A 22,473-nucleotide genomic window follows, 5' to 3' on the forward strand; every position below is an offset into this window, starting at 1 on the left:
AGCATTAATAGTGAAATAACAATCAAAACGTTACAACAAATGCATCCCTTAAATTTGACTGGATCTCACTTAAATCTCATTCCAGGATCAACATCGATGCTGATCCAGCATTATGTCCTATTTGGTAAAATCACACTAAACAAGAAGCTCCGACGATTGAGAAAAGAAACATTTGGCACTTAAGCGATGAAACGTCATAGTGAGCACTTCATCAAACCAGTGGTAACTTAAGCAGCTTTGTGTTTTCAACTTGACACACACCCATGTAGAAATCTGATATATGGATGTATATGCCAATTACATATTTGGATTTCACATATATAAAGTTTATGTCATATCTGCTTCATCTACACTACATATCATATCATTCATGTACAGTTGAGGGATAAATTATTCACCCTCCTTCTTTTAAATATTTCCCAAGTGATGTTTAACAAAGCAAGGAAACTCTCACAGCATTTCCTATAATATTTCGCTTTTTTATTTGTTTTAGTTTGGCTGGAATAAAAGTAGTTTTTATTATGACATGAATATGAATAATAATATGAATATTAATGTTATTAGTCCCCTTAATAGTCTTTGTTTTGATTGTCTACTCAATAAATCACCGTTGTCCAAAGACTTGCCTATTTGACCTAATTACATTTTAATCTGAAATCTAGTCTCTTACAAAATAATAACTGTGACTGTCATCATGGCAAAGATGAACAATTAGTAATTATCAGAAATGAGTTATTAAAACTATTATGTTTAAAATGTGTTAAAACAAGACTCTTGGGAAATATCTTACTGAAAGAACTGAAATTTTACAGGAGAGCTAATCATTTTGAATTCAACAATTTATTATATATAAAAATGGCCATATATATGGTACACATATATATATATATATATATATATATATATATATATATATATATATATATATATATATATATATGGTACATATATATATATATATATATATATATATATATATATATATATATATATATATATATATATATATATATATATATATATATATATATATTACAGCTAATGTACTTGAACATATATCTACATATTTGTAATTCCAAAAGTAAAAAAAAAGTAAATAGCTATTTTTGCAATATTATTTGCAATGACATATATTTTATATTTTTTAAAAGCGACTACTTGAAAAAAGTGAGTACATCCATTGCCCTAAAAGTGACAAGTTGTAACTTAGAACTGTTAAGTTGACGTAACTTATTTTTTGCTTCTGCGCTTAGTTGATTTACTTAATAACAATGGAGTTACTTTTCAAAGTAGTCAACTAATCGCGATAATTGGCCTAATTATATACACACATACACACATACAGTGCTCACAAATCTATCTTTTAAATTAATATTCTTAGAAGGATCCTTTACATTATTATATGTGTGCGTCTACATTAGATTAGTCAGTACTGAAGCCAAATCTGGAGATAATCTAACAAAATAATCATCCAAAAAATTGCAGCCTAAATTTATATGTTAGAGAAAATATTAAAGAAATTATAAAGAGAGGAAAAATCAAGAGAAACAAAAAATATATGAAGTTTTGTTGAAATGTTGTAGTTTGTACTTTCTTTTTCAATATTTCACTTGAATTGAAATGTATTTTCTTTCTATTTTTTAAGATGTTCAGTGACTAAAATATTATTTTAATAAATATATCTGTTTAATAACTTTGATTTGTTCAAATGCGCCAAAATATATTACCTATATTCACTGAGAAATAGATAAAAATATTCATTTTCAGAATGAAGTTTATTCATTTATACTGTATAAATTTAGGGAAAACTTGGCAGTATTTGGATGTATATGACATATTTTTAAAATGTGAAATCCAAACATGAACTTGTATGTTATATATGTAATTTAGGTCAAACCATGATTTTTCCTTCACCAAACTTGACTGATTTCTATGAGAATCTTGGCTCCATGCTGGTTCCAGTCTTCTGCAGTATTTGTTGATGATTGGGATGCAGATCAACAGATGATTCATGGACCTTCTGCCACTTTTCCAAATGATCAACTAGAAGTCAAGTTATTATTTGCTGATCTTACAACTGAGATCCACCACAAGACTAGTGTCAGGTACACACATCCATATATCAGATTTCTATATGCACAAGACTGTCCACAGCCCTGCACTGCTCATACAATCAGACGGCTTCGGCCGAGGTCTCCGCTGAGACCGACATTGTCAGTTTGGCGATTTTCACAGTGGTCTTGACGCAGCTCTCAGCGGCGCGGTGCTGGTTCCTATGGCAGTCTGACTCCAGGCTGTTGTCCAGCTGCAGGGGGGTGGTGGAGGTGCCGCGGCAGCCCTGACATGCGGCCAGAAAGGCCCGGCGCAGGTCTTTACTCCGCAGCGCGTAGATGATGGGGTTGACGGTGGAGTTGAGCAGCGTCAGCATGCTGCAGAACGCAAACACGGTCTTGATGTTGTCCCCCATTCGCCAGAACAGATCGTACACCATAATGGCCAGCAGCGGCCCCCAGCAGATCACCAGCACCACCAGGATCAGCACCAGCGTCTTGGCCAGACGGATGTCCATGCGTGCCTGGTCCGGTCGGGGGGTCTGCACCTGAAGGGGGAGGGGTGATCATCAAATAAACACAGTCTTGAAGAGTCACTTCAGTAAAGACAATTAAAAAGAAGCAAACTGGCAGTGTTGACAATCCCAATAGTGTATAGTAACTAAAACACACTGAACACAACATTATTTTAGACTTTTTAAAGTTTTCAATGCAAATCCAACAAGATTCATTTGTTTGGTAAACAACGCAAGCCTCTCATACACTCATAAATAACTCATTGGATGAACTCAATTTAATTGAAGGCAGGATTTCCATCCAATCAATTTGTTTAGCATCAACTAAAAAAAACTAATTACACAATTAAATGCAATTGAGTTGGTCCAACATGATTTTACCAAATACAATTTTAAATACATTGTTATTTTATTGAACTTAAAACTCAAAAGTCTGATAATATCACGTATGTCTATTGTGTGTGGCACATTTCGAAGTCTCTTAGTTTTATTTGAAGGTATCCTAAACAAACTACAAGAGCCATTTTAAGCATCTTTCTTGAGTTACATATACAGTTGATTGAGACTGATCTCAGAACTCATTTTAGGACAGTTATTGCTGACTGAGCGAAGCAACAAACTGCATTTTCACTTATTAAGCTGCCAACACACAAAGCATGGGAGATTCTGCAAGGTGTTAACATAAACTCAAAGCATTACATGAAACTTTTCTAAATCTTCAAACTAAAGTGAAGATTAAACTCTAACAAGGCTTTTATTTAAGTTCAAACACCTAAGATTACTCTTATTGTCAACCAATTCAATCCCACGCAAAGCATGCTGGGAACTACACATCACCTAACCAGGGGTGCGTTTCTGAAAACCATCGTTAGCCAACTTAGGTCGTAATTTGTGTCTTTACAAATATAGTTTCACGAGTTCACACTTGCAATAGTTTCAGAATAAAGCGTATTTGGCGTGCTGTCCGGGGAGAGGGCTCTGAGCTCGGGGAGACACCCAAACTCGAGTTATTCCTCTTATCAGGAAACAGAGAGGAATTGGGATTCGAGCGAAGTATCTAGCCCGGCCCCAGAACGCTCCCCCCGGGATTGTAATGCTTAAGAGGTGAGGTGACGGGGTGGTGGAGGGATGCTAAAGTCAAGAGATGCTGCAGGTAAGACAGCTTTGGTATATATAAGGGTTTGGTCAAGAACTGATTGGATAATAGAATAATTGTCAATGACGTATTTGATACTGAAACTTCTGCGCGTGCTCCTCCTGAAATTTGTTTATAAAACATCACTTGTTGATTTGGTGTTTTCCAAATCCGTCGTTCCAAAGAACATTCGCAAACTTCTATGCTTGCAGCTACACCTCTGGAGCTGTAGTCAGAAGCAGAGTTCTTGGCTGTGTTCTATTCCCACGTATGCCCCCTATACCCTATTCATTTAGAACATTCTAACATTTAAACATGGAGTGATTAAAGAAAAGCATTAAAGTCATCTCTCTTAGGTGTAATTTACTTTCAAAGCATTTTTACAGTTCAGTTTTAGCGATCTTCATGTTTACAGTTGCGCTCCCTTCGCAGTGCACTTTGAAAACATTGATGCCATTTGGAACACAGTCGTGACTCATGACGAAAGCTATAAGTGACCTATTATTTAAAAGGGGAATTTACGTTACGTCTCCAAAGCTTGTGAAAACAAAAAACATAGCATACTTTAAGGCTTTTCATTTATAGTAGGTTATTTATTAAGTATCTGTACTGTATATGTCATGGGCCTGCTGGTTAGAACAGTTCTGCAGTGGTTTACATGTGTGAAATTGTAAAAGTAGACTTTTTCCAAAAAATGTAATAAAATAAACAATATCCTACTAATTAATAATAATAATAATAATCGACATCATCATTAATATTATTAATATCATTATTAAAGTATGATTTTTCTCATTTCATAATAAATATTAAATTTCATTTCTTAATAAATCGCCTCATTATTTATTGATTTATATGATTTCTATATGAGATTATAATACGTGTTAGCTTTTGTAAGTGATTTTATGTTTCAGAATAGAATATGTAATGTCCTCAATAATATTTGTCAAGTGAACACAGGCCCTATATGTGCCATTTACATATATTTTAATTAATATGGAAAGCGAGTGCATGTTTTTACCAAAACTAATATTGGATTTTATTTTAAATGCGTGTGCGTGTAAAACAGTATAATCTGCACAAAGACATTATGGGGTTCTTCTCTAAAGAAGTTCTTACCCCCCCGTTTAAAACATCATTATGGGTGTTTTACATTATAACTAACGTGGCTTAAATGATGAATCTGTGACAGAGATACTACAGGGTTTTGGGAAACACTCATCACTACATCAGTCTTTTCCCAAACGATGCATTGTACTATGATAGTTCAGCTGCGAGTTACATCGATGTTTGGGAAACGCACCTCAGGTAGTTGGACCAAAACAATTCCTTCATGTTGTCCCAACACAAAACTCTTAAGTTAACCAATTTAAGTGGATTGAACAAAACAAATAAATTAGCCAAAGAAATTACAACAAGTAGTTTGAATAAGCTGCAGTATTTGTTTTTGTTTTTTTTGACTGTATAGTAGATCTACTAAAAAACTTGACAAACACTTTAAAAAATGCAGAGTTCCACACAATTCCTTCATGTTGTCCCAACACAAATTAAGTTAACATAACTGTTTTATGTTCAATCCACTTAAAGTTGTAAACATAATTATATGGCGTTACAGTCAAAATGAAGTAAACTCCTAATAATATACAAATAGTGTGAGAGCGACTTATCTTCAATGTTGGACACTTATCTTCATATAGTGCTGTTTATTTAAGATGGAATTATGAATATTAGTTTTTTCTCCATGACTTGTGGACATTTTCAGCCTTAAAGAGTCTCTTAAAAATAAATAAAAGGCAAATCTTGCAGACTTTAAACTTTTAACTGCACTGTAAAAATGGATTCTTCACTTAAAAAGTGAGAAAGCCTGTTGCCTTAATAGCAAAAAGCTGACTTTATCTAAAAAAGCGAGTAAATCCCATTGTAGCTCAAATCTGTTAAGTTGATTTAACTTAATTTTTATAATTATGCACACAGTTCAATGACTTTTTTAACAATTTAAGGCAACAGGTTTAACAAGTTTGTTTAAGTAAAGTCAACTAATCTCTTTAAAAGCAACAGGTTTACTCACTTATTTTAAGTAAAGTCAACTAATCGCTTTAAAAGCAACAGGTTTACTCACTTATTTTAAGTAAAGTCAACTAATCGCTTTAAAAGCAACAGGTTTACTCACTTATTTTAAGTAAAGTCAACTGATCGTTTTAAAAGCAACAGGTTTACTCACTTATTTTAAGTAAAGTCAACTAATCGCTTTAAAAGCAACAGGTTTACTCCCTAATTTTGAGTAAAGTCAACTGATCGTTTTAAAAACAACAGGTTCACTTACTTATTTAAGTCAAGTCAACTAATCGCTTTAAAAGCAAAAGGTTTACACACTTGTTTTAAGTCAAGTCAACTAATCGCTATAAAAGCAACAGGTTTACTCACTAATTTTGAGTAAAGTCAACTAATCGTTTTAAAAAGCAACAGGTTTACTCACTAAATTTGAGTAAAGTCAATTAATCGTTTTAAAAACAACAGGTTTACTCACATATTTTAAGTCAAGTCAACTAATCGCTTTAAAAGCAACAGGTTTACTCACATATTTTAAGTCAAGTCAACTAATCGCTTTAAAAGCAACAGGTTTACTCACATATTTTAAGTCAAGTCAACTAATCGCTTTAAAAGCAACAGGTTTACTCACTTATTTTTGGTAAAGTCAACTAATCGCTATAAAAGCAACAGGTTTACTCACTTATTTTGAGTAAAGTCAATTAATCGTTTTAAAAACAACAGGTTTACTCGCTTATTTTGAGGAAAGTCAACTAATCGCTTTAAAAGCAACAGGTTTACTCACTTATTTTGAGTAAAGTCAATTAATCGTTTTAAAAACAACAGGTTTACTCACTTATTTTTGGTAAAGTCAACTAATCGCTATAAAAGCAACAGGTTTACTCACTTATTTTAAGTCAAGTCTACTAATCGCTTTAAAAGCAACAGGTTTACTAACTTATTTTGAGTGGTCAATTAATCGTTTTAAAAGCAACAGGTTTACTCACTTATTTTGAGTAAAGTCAACTAATCAATTTAAAAGCAACAGGTTTACTCACTTATTTTAAGTAGTCAACTAATCACAATAAAAGCAACTGGTTTACTCACTTATTTTAAGTCAACTTATCAATTTAAAAGCAACAGGTTTAATAACTTATTTTAAGTAAAGTCACCTAATCATTTTTTTAGAGTGTGGCAGTGTTGATAATCCCAATAGTTTAGCTACTATTTGGGTTTTTGACAAATACATTTTTTTTAAATACCATTTTTGAAGCAAAACACTTTTTTGAAATGAATTCATTAGAGTTACAATTTACTGATCTATGCTTGAGACGTTCACATAGAAAAGATTTGGCTCAAAAATGTAAACAAATGAAACAACACAGCAGTTTTTATGACAACAGATCCATGAAGACAAAGACATGTTTAACCATGTTCTGCATTTTAAATGATCTCAATGTTAATTATGCTCATTTTTGTCATGTGTGACTGAAAATGCAACGTCACGTCAGCAACTAGGGCTGCGCAATATATTGCTTCAGCATCGATATCGCAATGTGTGAATCTGCAATATAAAGTCGGGATTATAATTAACTAGAGTTCAGGACACATGAGATTTGTGGAGTTTGCAAAGTTTATCCCTAAAAAAGAAAGAGTTTTAATTTATTTTTTACATTTTTATTTTTAAAAAGTGTTTTTCAGTTCACCCCCCAAAAAAAGGAAATTTACCCTGTCTCAAGTGGTTCCAAACCTTCATGAGTTTCTTTTTTCTCTTGAATTTATAGGAAGGTATTTTGAAGAATGCTGAAAACCTGAAAACATTGACTTCCATAGTAGGAAAAACAAATACTATAGAAGTCAATGGCTTCAGGTTTACAACATGCTTCAAAATATCTTCTTTTGTGTTTAGGAGAAGAAAAAAGCTCAAACAGGTTTGGAAAAATCAAAGCATGAGTACATGATGACTGAATTTCTATTTTTTTTAGATTTCAAGTGAATTTAAACCATTTATTTCACTTTTGTCTTTGTTCTATTGCATTCATCTATGCTATTTATTTGTTTAAAATCTGTATTTAGGAAGAATCTGCATTAAATATAATAAAATGATTATACAAGAAATTCTGCATTCGTATCTCAATGTATCGCAAACAAAAATACAGCAATGTCATTTTTATGCGATATTTGATATTGTTGTTGAGTATTGTTTTATTTTGTCTTATTTGTTTTATATCGGCTAGATTAAAAGCAGTTTTTAATTTTTTTAAAGCCATTTTAAGGACAAATTATTATTCCTTTAAGCTAATTTTTTTTCGATAGTCTACAGAACAAACCATCACTATACAATAACTTGCCTAATTACCCTAACCTGCCTAGTTAACCTAATCAACCTAGTTAAGCCTTTAAATGTCACTTTAAGCTGTATAGAAGTGTCTTGAAGAATATCTAGTCTAATATTATTTACTGTCATCATGACAAAGAGAAAATAAATCAGTTATTAGAGATGAGTTATTAAAGCTATTATGTGCAGAAATGTGTTGAAAAAATAAACAGGGGGGTTAATAATTCAGGGGTCTAATAATTATGACTTCAACTGTATTTGCAATATATTGTGCAGCCCTAACACTATTATCATGATAACGATACTTTTGCGATATAATGTGCAGCCCTAACACTATTATCATGATAACGATACTTTTGCAATATATTGTGCAGCCCTAACACTATTATCATGATAACGATACTTTTGCAATATATTGTGCAGCCCTAACACTATTATCATGATAACGATACTTTTGCAATATATTGTGCAGCCCTAACACTATTATCATGATAACGATACTTTTGCAATATATTGTGCAGCCCTAACACTATTATCATGATAACGATACTTTTGCGATATATTGTGTAGCCCTGACACTATTATCATGATAACGATACTTTTGCGATATATTGTGTAGCCCTGACACTATTATCATGATAACGATACTTTTGCGATATATTGTGCAGCCCTAACACTATTATCGTGATAACGATACTTTTGCGATATATTGTGCAGCCCTAACACTATTATCATGATAACGATACTTTTGCGATATATTGTGCAGCCCTAACACTAATATCTCAATAACGATACTTTTGCGATATATTCTGCAGCCCTAACACTATTATCATGATAACGATACTTTTGCGATGTATTGTGCAGCCCTAACACTTTTATTATGATGACGATAATATTGCGATATATTATGCAGCCCTAACACTATTATCATAATAATGATAGTTTTGCGATATATTGTGCAGCCCTAACACTATTATCATGATAACGATACTTTTGCGATATATTGTGCATCCCTAACACTATTATCATGATAACGATACTTTTGGGATATATTGTGCAGCCCTAACACTATTATCATGATAACGATACTTTTGCGATATATTGTGCAGCCCTAACACTATTATCATGATAACGATACTTTTGGGATATATTGTGCAGCCCTAACACTATTATCATGATAACGATACTTTTGCGATATATTGTGCAGCCCTAACACTATTATCATGATAACGATACTTTTGCGATATATTGTGCATCCCTAACACTATTATCATGATAACGATACTTTTGGGATATATTGTGCAGCCCTAACACTATTATCATGATAACAATACTTTTGCGATATATTGTGCAGCCCTAGCACTATTATCATGATAACGATACTTTTGGGATATATTGTGCAGCCCTAACACTATTATCATGATAACGATACTTTTGCAATATATTGTGCAGCCCTAACACTATTATCATGATAACGATACTTTTGCAATATATTGTGCAGCCCTAACACTATTATCATGATAACGATACTTTTGCAATATATTGTGCAGCCCTAACACTATTATCATGATAACGATACTTTTGCGATATATTGTGCAGCCCTAACACTATTATCATGATAACGATACTTTTGCAATATATTGTGTAGCCCTGACACTATTATCATGATAACGATACTTTTGCGATATATTGTGCAGCCCTAACACTAATATCTCAATAACGATACTTTTGTGATATATTCTGCAGCCCTAGCACTATTATCATGATAACGATAGTTTTGCGATATATTGTGCAGCCCTAACACTATTATCATGATAACGATACTTTTGCGATATATTGTGTAGCCCTGACACTATTATCATGATAACGATACTTTTGCGATATATTGTGCAGCCCTAACACTATTATCGTGATAACGATACTTTTGCGATATATTGTGCAGCCCTAACACTATTATCATGATAACGATACTTTTGCGATATATTGTGCAGCCCTAACACTAATATCTCAATAACGATACTTTTGCGATATATTCTGCAGCCCTAACACTATTATCATGATAACGATACTTTTGCGATGTATTGTGCAGCCCTAACACTTTTATTATGATGACGATAATATTGCGATATATTATGCAGCCCTAACACTATTATCATAATAATGATAGTTTTGCGATATATTGTGCAGCCATAAGCAATAACGATACTTTTGCGATATATTGTGCAGCCCTAACACTATTATCATGATAACGATACTTTTGCGATATATTGTGCAGCCCTAACACTATTATCATGATAACGATACTTTTGGGATATATTCTGCAGCCCTAGCACTATTATCATGATAACGATACTTTTGGGATATATTGTGCAGCCCTAACACTATTATCATGATAACGATACTTTTGCGATATATTGTGCAGCCCTAACACTAATATCTCAATAACGATACTTTTGTGATATATTCTGCAGCCCTAACACTATTATCATGATAACGATACTTTTGTGATATATTGTGCAGCCCTAACACTATTATCATGATAACGATACTTTTGCGATATATTCTGCAGCCCTAGCACTATTATCATGATAACAATACTTCTGAGATATATTACGCAGCCCTAACATTAATAAACACTATAGCGATATATTGTGATGAAGATACATTTGCAATATGTCGTGCAGCCCTGACACTATTATCGTGCTAACAATACATTTGCAATATATTTAGTGTAGTGCTATCAACAACATACCTTTGTGCCGTCCGCCGAGTGCACGACCAGGCTCTTCTGTGACGTGCGCCTCAGCATCCTCACTGCATGATGGTGGGCCTTCCAGAGGATGTACATGTATGCGTAGATGATGAATAAGACCAGAACGCTGGTCACACCGATCCAGAACATCAGATAATTCTCATCAATGAGCGGGAAGATGTCGGAGCACACCGAGTTGAGTCGTTTGCAGTTCCAGCCCAGCAGCGGCAGCACAGCGATGATAATGGAGATCGCCCACATCATGCAGAAGGCGATCACTGCTTTAGTGCGCGTCACGATGCGCCGGTAGGACAGCGGGCGGTGGATAGACACATATCTATCGATGGCGGTGAGAAACAGGCTTCCCACAGAAGCGGTGAAGGACGCCGTAACGCCTCCTAGCTTGAACAGAAAAACATTAGGGCTGTCTTTTCGGTGAAAGACGTGAAAGTCTAGGAAGCTGTAGACGAATATAACACTGCCGAGAAGATCTGCGATGGCTAAGCTGCCAATGAAGTGGTAGGACGGCCTGCAGCGCAGCGTACGCGACTGCAGAATCACACACAGCACCACCAAATTCTCCAACACCGTAAACGTCCCCAGAGTTAGAGATAACACCGCTATGGCTAGCTGCTGACTAGGAGTCAGTATCATGAAGCACTCCATGTCCATAAAGTTCTCCCCGCACTGCAGACTGCCGTCTTCAGCATGGCTCCAATTACCGAAAACATCAGAGCTGTTAGTGGGATAAAAGGGGAGACCTTTGACGATCAGCTCCTCATCTGGGGCTACTTTATCCGCGAAGGAGCTTCTGCGGTAGGCTGCGAACGGCTTGAGCAGAGGGTATCCGCTTTTGGAGAAGTCTCCGTCAATAACGTGGTCATCGTAGCCGATGTCATTGGAGCCGATGTACTGCAGGCCGGAGGTGATGGTTCTGAAGGTGGTTTCTGCCACTCCATCCAGGACAGATTTAACATCGGACTTTGAGGCCGGGAACAGCATGGTCAGAGATGCTCTAGAGGAAACCTGTTGGAGCAAATGGAGAGAATGACTACGTTTACACGGACATCAGCGATCAAATCATTCACCCTAATCTGAATGAGGCAATGATAGGATTAAAGGGACAGTTCACCTAAAACTGAACATTCTGCCATCATTTACTCTTCATTTACTTATTCCAAACCCAAAAGAAGATCTGTTGAAGAAAGAGAGAAGCCATTGACTTTCATAGTATTTGTTTTTCCTGCTATGGACGTCACAGGTTTTTAGCATTCTTCAAAATCTCTTCTTTTTTGCATTCAACAGAAGAGAGAAACACATTAAGGTTGAGGGAGAGTCAATACTGAGCAACTTTTGATTTTTGCGTGAACTATCGCTTTAAGGTGTTTATATGAGTTGCTTTTAGAATCTTCCTTTCATGCTCCCTGTTTGACCTGTTATAGTTCATAGATTAACGTCATTACATCCCCACGCTATCCAACGTTTCCTCTGAAGTTTCGTGTCATTTCTCGGTGTGTTTCATTTGTAATTTTTCCACAGCAGTTCCACTTTCATTCAGCAACATGTCATTCATGATCTGTGACCAACTCTGAGGTACTGGCTGAAACTATGAAAGACTCATAGTAGAGAGTTGTTTTAATGGAAATTGATACCACACACCAAATAGAAAGAAAATGTGTGTATTTCCCATACAGTAATTGTAAAATTGTGTTCACCAGGAGTTCACTGTGGTTACCTTAAATGTGTGGTTACCTTAAATGCGTCAGCGCCTTTTTCTATTGAACGCTTTCAATGCAAAACGCCTCGTGACGGGCACAAACTGTCGCAAAACACTGCTGAGCATGTGCAGAAGGACTGCCTGATGGAGCCAGAGGCGGAGCAAACGGTCGTACGTCAAAACAACCACGCCCCCCGAGCTTCTCATTTAACCTCCCGTATCTGCACAGCAACAAAGGCTCGCTAATAAAAATATAAGCACTTACATTTATAAAGCACGATACATTTAAAAACTGTGTGGTGTGAGCTGTTTTTAATAATTTAATAAAAGCAATATATATTGGACTGCAGAATAAACATTTTCATATACTCTAGCCTGAGTTAATCTCAGCTATAAGCACAAAAATATTTCTCTTATAACAGGTTGTTGGTATTTATTATCTTCATATGGGTAGAAATAACATTAGAATTGACTTCGCAGTATTAATACATCAACTGATGTCTGTCAGCTTCTGAAACATCACTTGTATATTGTTTATTATTTTTTCTTTGCCTCCATTTTCATTTATTCGATGCCCTAATTATATCTGGCAAAGAGGACTTTACATTGATTTAAAAGTTTATTAAGAGTTTCAAATACAAAGCCAACGGTACATTATGTATAGTAATTATATATAACATAAACAGCTCTGTTTATTATATAAGAACATTAATATTTTATAACAGCAAATTGAGTAGACTAACTCAATAACATGCCGAAACTCAAAATGTCAGAATTAGTGGCTAATTCGAGTTCAGTCGTACGAAATTGTATGATTTTAAAAAGGAGGCGTGGCATCTAACCCCACCCCTAAACCCAACCGTCATTGGCGGATGAGCAAATCGTACTAAATTGTACAAATTAGATCGCACGAATTCGTACGAATTAGCCACTAAATCAAAAAGTTACGAATTGCCGTGAGATTGTGTTGGTTCCATCAGATCCTGCAGGTCGGAACGTGTAGTTTACTGCTGAACAACTTATTTTATCATGTCATAATAACACAGAAATCAAACATTGGTACTTCAATCTTCTTCTGAAACCCTGATGGTCTGCTTAGAGAAGCTGTCAATCACAACTGTCAATCATGATGACACGCCCCATTTTTATAGCATTAAATTCCTGGCTAAAATCATACTGTTTACAGAAATGAAGATCTGCACCTATATCAGCTGACAAACAGTGCCTTAATTGACCAAAACTATCTTTCGGGACATTTTATTGCAAGTGTGGTGATTTTTTTATTTGGACTCGAGTCTCATTCGCTAACATGGAGGAGGCGGGGTTTATGACTTGTACTGCAGCCAGCCCCCAGGGGGCGATCTAACGCCTGGGAGCGTCTCTCAAAAGCAGGCACATGGAACACTTGGTCAGGAGGTGTAGAGAATAGTCAAACACCTGTGTGTGTGTGTGTGTGTGTGTGTGTGTGTGGAATATCCTGTCACAAAAACGTGGTTGAAAACCCTACATGGCGGTAATAGTTTACATGTCTGTACTGTACTTTAATAATGCCACTAAAACAGGAATTCTCCACATGTCTTAATTCTTGTTTACTACGATTATGACTATATTCAAATTAAGGTCATCTAAAATGTCTGTTTACATCAGGGGTTACCAAATTTGTTCCTGGAGGGAACACTGGAGGGTGTTTTGCAGATTTTAGCTCCAATTCTAATCAAACACACCTGAACAAGCTAATCAAGCTCTTACTAGGTATACTTGAAACACCCAGGCAGGTGTTTTGAGGCAAGTTGGAGCTAAACCCTGGAGGGACACCGGCCCTCCAGGACCGAGATTGGTGACCCGTGGTTTACATGGTCGACTCTTAACCAGAGTATTGTCTTTAAAAGACCTGATGATGATCAGTGGGATGTTGTATACAAATGTGTCTCTTTTTAATTTTCGAGTAACAAAATAATTGAACAAAATTATAAATTTACACAAAGAATATATCTGACCCCAGTTCGCCTCAGTAGAATATATCCCTGTGCATCGCCTTTATGTAACAGATGTAAGAAACATAAGGGCACCATTATGCATATTTTTTTAAACTGTTAAAAACTAAATAAATTTCGGGATACGGCACATGAGTTTTCTGGGAAAGAAATATCACAAGAGTCCTTTAATATATCTTTTTGGGGTGGACTTGAATGAGGTATCACACCCCTTTTTTTTTACCAAAAGGGTAGGTCTGATTTCTTATGCATCTAGGAAATGTATTCTGTTAAACTGGATACAGAAACTCCCTCCAACATTAAAATCACTTAAAAATATCATAAATGGCATGCTGCATTTGGAATATTTGTAGCTTAAAAAACAAAACACACATATTTTTAGAATCCTGGAATATTTTATGGACCCTTTATGAACCCTTTGACCTGTGCCTACATAATACCCATTGTTATCACACTGACTATGCACATGCTGTTATTTGATTCATGTTTGGTGGCACAGTGGGTAGCACGTTCGTCTCACAGCAAGAAGGTCACTGGTTCGAGCATCGGCTGGGTCAGTTGGTGTTTCTGCTGTGGAGTTTGCATGTTCTCCCAGTGTTGGCGTGGGTTTCCTCCGGGTGCTCCGGTTTCCCCCACAAGTCCAAAAACAAGTGAATTGGGTAGGCTAAACTGCCCGTATGTGTGTAAAAGAGTGTGAATGGATGTTTCCCAGTGATGGGTTGCAGCTGGAAGGGCATCCCCTGCATAAATATATGCTGGATAAGTTGGTTCATTCCGCTGTGGCGACCCCAGATTAATAAAGGGACTATATAAGCCGAAAAAAGAAAATGAATGAATGATTCCTCTTTTAATTTAGTAACATGAACTGGATTTTGTTGATGTGCATGTTTTTATATTCGTATACTCTCATGCTACTTACTGCTGAATATTATTTTTGCCAATTGTGCTGTTTTGTTATAATGTAAAATGATAAATAAATAATAATTAAATAAAGAGTATTGTCTTAATAGGCATAGTTCGCCAAAATAAGAACAATCTGTCGTCATTTACTCACTTGTTTCAAACCTTTATGAGTTTCTTTCTTCAGCCAAACACAAAAGATGATATTTTGTTAAAAGATTCAAACCTGTAACCATTAACTTGAACACTATGGAAGTGGATGTCTTCAAAATATCTTCTTTTGTGAGAATAAAGAAACTCATAAAGGTTTTAAAGAGCTTTGAGAATGCGTAAATCCATTTTTGGCTGAACTATCCCTTTATTCGCACTAAAATTGCAGTATTGGTGTCCGTGTAGTTGTACTCAGTGTTTGCTCGGATCAGACTGACTGACTCATGTCGATTCTCAAGATAACAGAAATTATTGAGCTCTCGGAAGCTCAATCGATGCTTGGCTCAGCCTGGAAATAAATGCACTCTCAGACGAACCATCATATATATATATATATATATATATATATATATATATATATATATATATATATATATATATATATATATATATATACACACACACATTCACACACACACACACACACACACGCACACACACACACACACACACGGCTTTTGCACTTGTTGTTCTCCTCGCATGAACGGGCGTCCGGGGATTATTACTCTAAGAGACGGGTTTTGAATAATTGATGGCAGCGATGGACAGACTGAACCCAAAACGCCATAAAGCAACAGTCAAGTTAGGACGCAACTTTATATTGATTAAAAAATTAAGATATATTGGGGAGGGGGCTGGGGGTTACGTACAAAAGCTAACTTAATATTATTATTATTATTATTATTATTATTATTATTATTATTATAAATGTAGAAAATATCAACATATGCTAATATTTAGTTACTTAGCAATTTGAACGTCCTACTGATAGCGATATCGATTCAAAACATAAATATTGAGGTGTTAAATGTTGGTAAGCAGCCTTTATTAAAATATCCTGATTTGTTATGGATATTCACAGTTTATTCGTAACATTTCGCGACGTTTTAATCAAGTCTGCGTGCTAGCATTTAACATATTTGTGTTTTGAATCGATTCTCGGCATCAGATGACAACAGAAGTTCAGCTTTTCTCTCCGTGTCGATGTATCGCAACATGTGGGAACTTCACAAACACCCATTCCTTAGAAATATCACCAAACAGAAACAAAATAAACCCGCTTTATTTAAAAAAACAATCTGCGAGGCGCACTGGAGATGATCTAAAATAAAGCAACTTTTCCGTTCTGCTGGAGTAAAACAGTGCAACTGAGGACTCACAAAGCGTCACGTTATTAAGTATAATCTGCAATCCATCAGGTTGGTAAAGGTTTTAAATTGAAAATAATGTAGTTTTACCTTCACATAGTTCGCGCAGGTGTCCGCTCCGTCTGCACAGATGAACTGGTCCTGCTCCGCTGCAGAATGAGCCTTCAGATGCGCTCTCTCTCTCTCTCTCTCTCTCTCTCTCTCTCTCTCTCTCTCTCTCTCTCTCTCTCTCTCTCTCTCTCTGCAGGTTTGTATGGGAATGAGATGCTCTTCTGCTCAGTGCGCATCATACATGACGCATCCCATGTCACATGACCACCCACATACACGAGCGTCTTTAATGTCAGATATGAGAATATCTCAGAAGTGTAAAACTGTACGTGTGTTATCTTACGCTGACTGCTCTCCTGCTCGGGTCTCTAGTGGTTCGTGATCCTCAGAAGAAGTAGAATCTGGCCTGCTGCATTATTTGATCTACTGATTTGCTTGTTTGTAGCACGCTTATTTATTATTAACATGCGATTTTGGTTAACTCTTGCACAATAATGATTGAGCTCATATTATGTTTTCTGAATGCTTCCAATTAGTTATAAAACCACGAATAGATGTGAGAATGTCCTACCTACTGCAAAATGAAAATAAATGTGTATTGTATTTCAAACATTTCATGATGTTTAAAATTCATCAATTAGTTTTCCTTGTCTTAGTCCCTTACTTATTAGTGGTCGCCACAGTGGAATGAACCGCCAACTATTCCAGCATATGTTTTTACACAGCGGATGCCCTTCCAGCTGCAACCCATTACTGGGAAACACCCACACACACGTATTGAGAAACACACTCATACACTACGGCCAATTTAGTTCAATTTAGTTCATCAATTCTCCTATAGCGCATGTGTTTGGACTGAGGGGGACATTGGAGCACCCGGAGGAAACCCACGCCAACACTGGGAGAACATGCAAACTCCACATAGAAACGCCAACTGACCCAGCCGGGACTCAAACCAGCGACCTTCTTGCTGTGAGGCTACAGTGTTAACCACTGAGCCATCGTGCCGCCCCTAAATAAAAACTTTTAATCTTTAACAGGAGCTCGATTGTTTAAAGCTTTATAGGTAAGAAGCAATATTTTAAAATCAATACGAATCTTAACAGGCAGCCAGCGTAAGGAGGATAAAATTGGGGTGATGTGATCATATTTTCTAGACCTGGTAAGAACTCTGGCAGCTGCATTTTGTACTAGCTCAAGTTTGTTAATAGAGGATGCTGGACAGCCAGCAAACAGAGCATTACAGTAATCCAGCCTAGAGGTCATGAAAGCATGAACTAGCTTTTCTGCTGCTGTTATTTGGTCCTGCATACCTGTGCAAATTTACAATTTTAAAATTCTGTTTTAAGGTTGGAGCAAATAATTTGGTATGTGTAGAAGTAAGAGCAGCAGACACAAATTAATCATGCAAAATCTTCATTATCATGGGAGGAGTATCACCAAAGCGGGATCATCTTTTAGAAGCATTTGAATGTGGTTTAAATGTATTGTAGATTGTGGACACTGACTAAAGCCTCCTGCAGCTGCTGGACAGCCTCTACAGCACACACAACTCCACATTCTGCTCCATCAGCACAGGATTTTCTGCTTGCACAGTTTATAACTGTCTGCACTTTGTTCTGTTTCTTCATTATTTGTGATTCTTGTTTTAACAAAAGTGTCTGAAACTTAAAATGTAAAAGAAATAAAGCATTTTTTAAACATATGTGTATGTTATTTATTTACACAGCCATAATTATAAAATCAATAGTAGTACTAGTAATAGTAGCAATAGTAATATCAGAATGGGAAAAAAAAAACATTTAATCAAAATAACCCAATGCATTGGGTTAAATTAATTAGCCCATTGTTGGGAAGGTGCTATAATAACCAGTAGTTATATGTTGGGGTATTTTTAACACAACTATTTTAACTGAGTAATAGTTTGCAGTGCTATATCGTCTGGGTTGGTGTTGTATATTATGCTACAGAAACCTTGTAATAAACTGCAGCGCATGTCCTGTTATTTTACAGACTTATTTCTCTCTATATATTATTTCTTATACATTATATTATTATTTCAAACAACTGAAATATCAGTAAAAGTCACTTTCTTAAACTGTAGAGCTGAATTTTCATCATCAGAAGTGGACAGAGCAGAGATCAACATCCCATAATGCAATTCACAACGGCAAATAAACAGAAAATAAATGCAGAAACTGTTCATTAACAGATATTTTAACTGTGTACCTCAAAAATGCTCACAGACACATGCAAAAGGTCAGAAAATAGTCAGCTGTATATTATGAAAAAGAGTCTATGTATCATGAGATGCAAATAGTATTATTGATTTTAAAGCTTTAACATTGTTGGAGCTACACTGTAAAATTAAAGTTGACTCAACGTAAAATTGTAAGGCAACTTGCCGCAGAGCTTTTTGAGTTGACTCAACTTAAATCCAGTCAAGAGCAGTGCTTGGGTTAAAAGTTGAGTCAACTCAAAAAAGCTCTGAAGAAACTTATACTGTGAATTTACAAACCAAAAATTGCTTGTAAAATAAATAGATTCATTAGAAATATTTATCCTTTATTTATCCTGATGAATAAAAGGACTACGCTGAAGGAAAATGAATGAATAAATAAACATTCACAGGGTAAACTCCATGTAGCATTTAAAAAGAAACCACTTTAACCCACAGTGACTATGATAATAAGACTTGTTTACGATGATAGCAAACAAGCTAACATTAGTGAAATGGACGAAACCTCAAAAGGAAACCCACACTAGTGTTCTTCTCAGAGATGGTCAGTAAAAATATATATATTTAACCTCGCTATATTTGCTGAAAAGGCAGACTTGTTTCATTAAAAGATGACATTTTGCTTAGTGACCATGACATTAAAATCTCATTTATAAATATGAACTATGCTAATTCTCTCTTCGTTACTCTCTGTTTCTATCACGATAACAGTTCTGCCCAAAATATCTGTAATGTGAAGTGACGCTGGCACGGATTTGTGCATCCAAATGCAGGTTTATTAAGAATAGTCAGGCAAGCAACAGTCAACACTGGAGCAAACAGATGTATACAGGCAATAAAGAGTTGTGGTCATAAAACAGGCAGATGGTCTAAAGGCAGGCAGCAAGCAACGTAAACAAACAAAACAAAGCGAGGCAAAATCAAGGCAAGGCAAGGAAAAACGCATTGTAATGTTCACAATAACAGCAAAGCAAGACTCAGCAAAGAAGCATGTGTGTGTGCTGTTTAAATAGTTCTGTAATCAGTCCATGAGCAGCTTCAGCTGTGAGTGCAATCAGCGAAATCTGGAACAGGTGCGTGTGAGCGGTGCATGACTGGAACTTGTAGCCCATGTATTGGCGCATTTGTTTTCCGTTAGCGATCTGCGTGTTTACCAGATCTCCTAGGATTTGATCATATATTCAGTTGAATTCAAGTTTATTCGTATAACATTTTCACAATTAATTCAAAGCAGCTTTACAAAAAGGTGCACATTATTGCATCACTATCAAATTCAGAAAAGCTACCATAACTTTATTAGTTACTAATAACTTTAACTAATTAACTAGTAAGTAATAGCTTTTAACGGTTAAAGTTATTATATATAAACATTATATAGGCTAATAAAAAACTGACAAATTTTGATGAAATAATAAAACACAGTTATATCACTATTTAATAAACACTGATTAAAAAAAACAAGTTTCAAAAATAAACATTATGAAGTGGATCAATTTCTGAAGAGACCTAACAGGCTAATATTGGCCTTAAAAACTGTTTTAAAAAAATGTAAAACTGTTTTGTCTTTTTCAGCTAAACTAAAAGAAATAAGACTTTCTCCAGAAGAAAAAATATTATAGGAAATACTGTGAAAAATGTTCAACATCCTTTGGGAAATATTTGAAGAAGTATAAAAAATTCATTGGAGAACGAACAATTTTACTTTCGACTACACGCAGCAGACACGCAGTGTCATACGACGTTACTATTAGGTTAGATTTAGGTTGCCAGCAATGTGGGACAACAATGTCTACAATGTGGGACAACGCTATTTTGATGTCTCATAATGACATCAAATGATATTTGGTTGATTTTAGGTTGTGTTGGAAAGTGACCAAAATCCAACGTCGAGCCAACATCACCAATACTGACATTTATTCACAAACATCCACACAACGTCAAGCTGTAACATCATTAGACGTTGATATTTGGTTGATTTTAGGTTGCGTTGGAAAGTAACCAAAATGCAATGTCTGTATAATGTTGGACACTGACGTCGGCCTAACCTTGGGTTCTGACATCAGCCCGATGTTCATTTCCAAACAAAATGCAACATCCCACGACATTGGCAACCCAGGCTCATTCTAACAACGTAGTCCCGGGGACGTTTCTGGAGACCGCGAAATATGTAGCCGGGGGTACGTACGGCTGCATTTCATTTTTTTAAGCGAACGCTGCGGGGCGGTGTGACGCCGTTCCCTTCGGCGCTCGCCGGCCGGCCGGCCAGCCGGCCGCTCGCCTCCGTGTGGAGGGCTTTCCCGCTGCAACCAGTTTGTCTGGTTAGCTCTTCGTGTACTCTGGCGGACTCGAGGCACAGGGAGGGGCTGACCACGACGACGACGACCGGGTTCGAGTCCGGGGAAGAGCGGTTCCAGAAATCAGGTAAGAAAACAAAAACAAAATCCAAAAAATTAAGCGAACAAGTTCATCACAGGGTGAGAATGTGGTCAAAATCTGAAAACGTGGTAAAAATCAGACGAGGGCTTTTCTTTTTCTGGACGGCTTTTGTGAACCGTCGTTGGTTGGGTTTAGGGACGGAGGAGGGTGGGTCAGCCGATTGGCCGGTCGCACGGTCAATCATTCCGTCATGAAGACAGGCAGACAGGCAGAAGGTCGTTCGACAGCGCCCTCTAGCGGGTTTACGCGAGAACGGCGCGGGAAAAAGCGCGCACAGCGGCCTCTCGCGGACTCGCGAAAACAAAAACTGCACAAATACGTACCTCCCAGGACGTATTTCGCGGTCTCCAGAAACGTCCCCGGGACTACGTTCTCAGAATGAGCCTGGGTTGGACATTGGTGTACAACGTCAATCTAACATCATGTTAATGCCCTGTGCCTACTGGGTAGATATCACTTTTTGGAAAAGTACACTATATATCCTGCCATATACTCAACACTTTAACTCTTTCTGTTTTTGATTGTAAGTAATAATCTTCACATTTTGTTAATTATTTTTTTGTAAAATAAAACACTATATGAATAAACTTGAATTCGATTTCATTCATTCATTCATTTTCCTTCAGACTAGCCCCTTACTTTTCAGGGGTCACCACAGCGAAATAACCTAAACGAGTTTAATATGATAGAAAAAGGATGTCAGAAAGGTTAAAGTCATCAAGGGAGAACGACAGCGATCAGGACTGCGGCATTGTTCCATCCACCGTATCGAACAGCTGTTTTCGGGGGGTCTCAAAGGGTCTATGTTTCACAGGGGATCGGATAGACTTGCAGAGGGTACAGTACCGTATAGAGCATGAGAAATTCACTGCGGCGAGCTTTTTCTGGATATCTAAATGTAAAACTGCAAGGCTTTGTGTCACTGTATTGCTGAGTCATTTTTATTCCCCAAAGAAGTG

The 22,473-nt window shown here is 36.3% G+C and overlaps 1 protein-coding gene across 1 annotated transcript; it reads right to left on the bottom strand.

Annotated features, from left to right (window-relative positions):
• Nucleotides 1-1,703: 1,703 nt before the first annotated feature.
• On the bottom strand, nt 1,704-16,931 carry cnr1 (cannabinoid receptor 1). Its single transcript, XM_056481535.1, has 3 exons — nt 16,879-16,931; nt 10,820-11,845; nt 1,704-2,599 (listed from the first exon to the last, which is right to left on the bottom strand). The coding sequence occupies exons 2-3, from the start codon at nt 11,819-11,821 to the stop codon at nt 2,174-2,176; spliced, it is 1,428 nt and encodes a 475-aa protein (XP_056337510.1). The 5' UTR covers nt 11,822-11,845; nt 16,879-16,931; the 3' UTR covers nt 1,704-2,173.
• Between the last annotated feature and the right edge of the window lie 5,542 nt (nt 16,932-22,473).

The sequence above is a fragment of the Danio aesculapii genome, chromosome 20, assembly GCF_903798145.1.
Source record: "Danio aesculapii chromosome 20, fDanAes4.1, whole genome shotgun sequence".
NCBI lineage: Eukaryota > Metazoa > Chordata > Actinopteri > Cypriniformes > Danionidae > Danio > Danio aesculapii.

Coding starts and splice junctions, on each gene's coding strand:
- cnr1 (XM_056481535.1), bottom strand. CDS start 11,821: ATGCTGTTCCCGGCCTCAAAGTCCGATGTTAAATCTGTCCTGGATGGA. Junction 2,600..10,819: donor ACTCGGCGGACGGCACAAAG/GTATGTTGTTGA, acceptor CTCCCCCTTCAG/GTGCAGACCCCCCGACCGGA.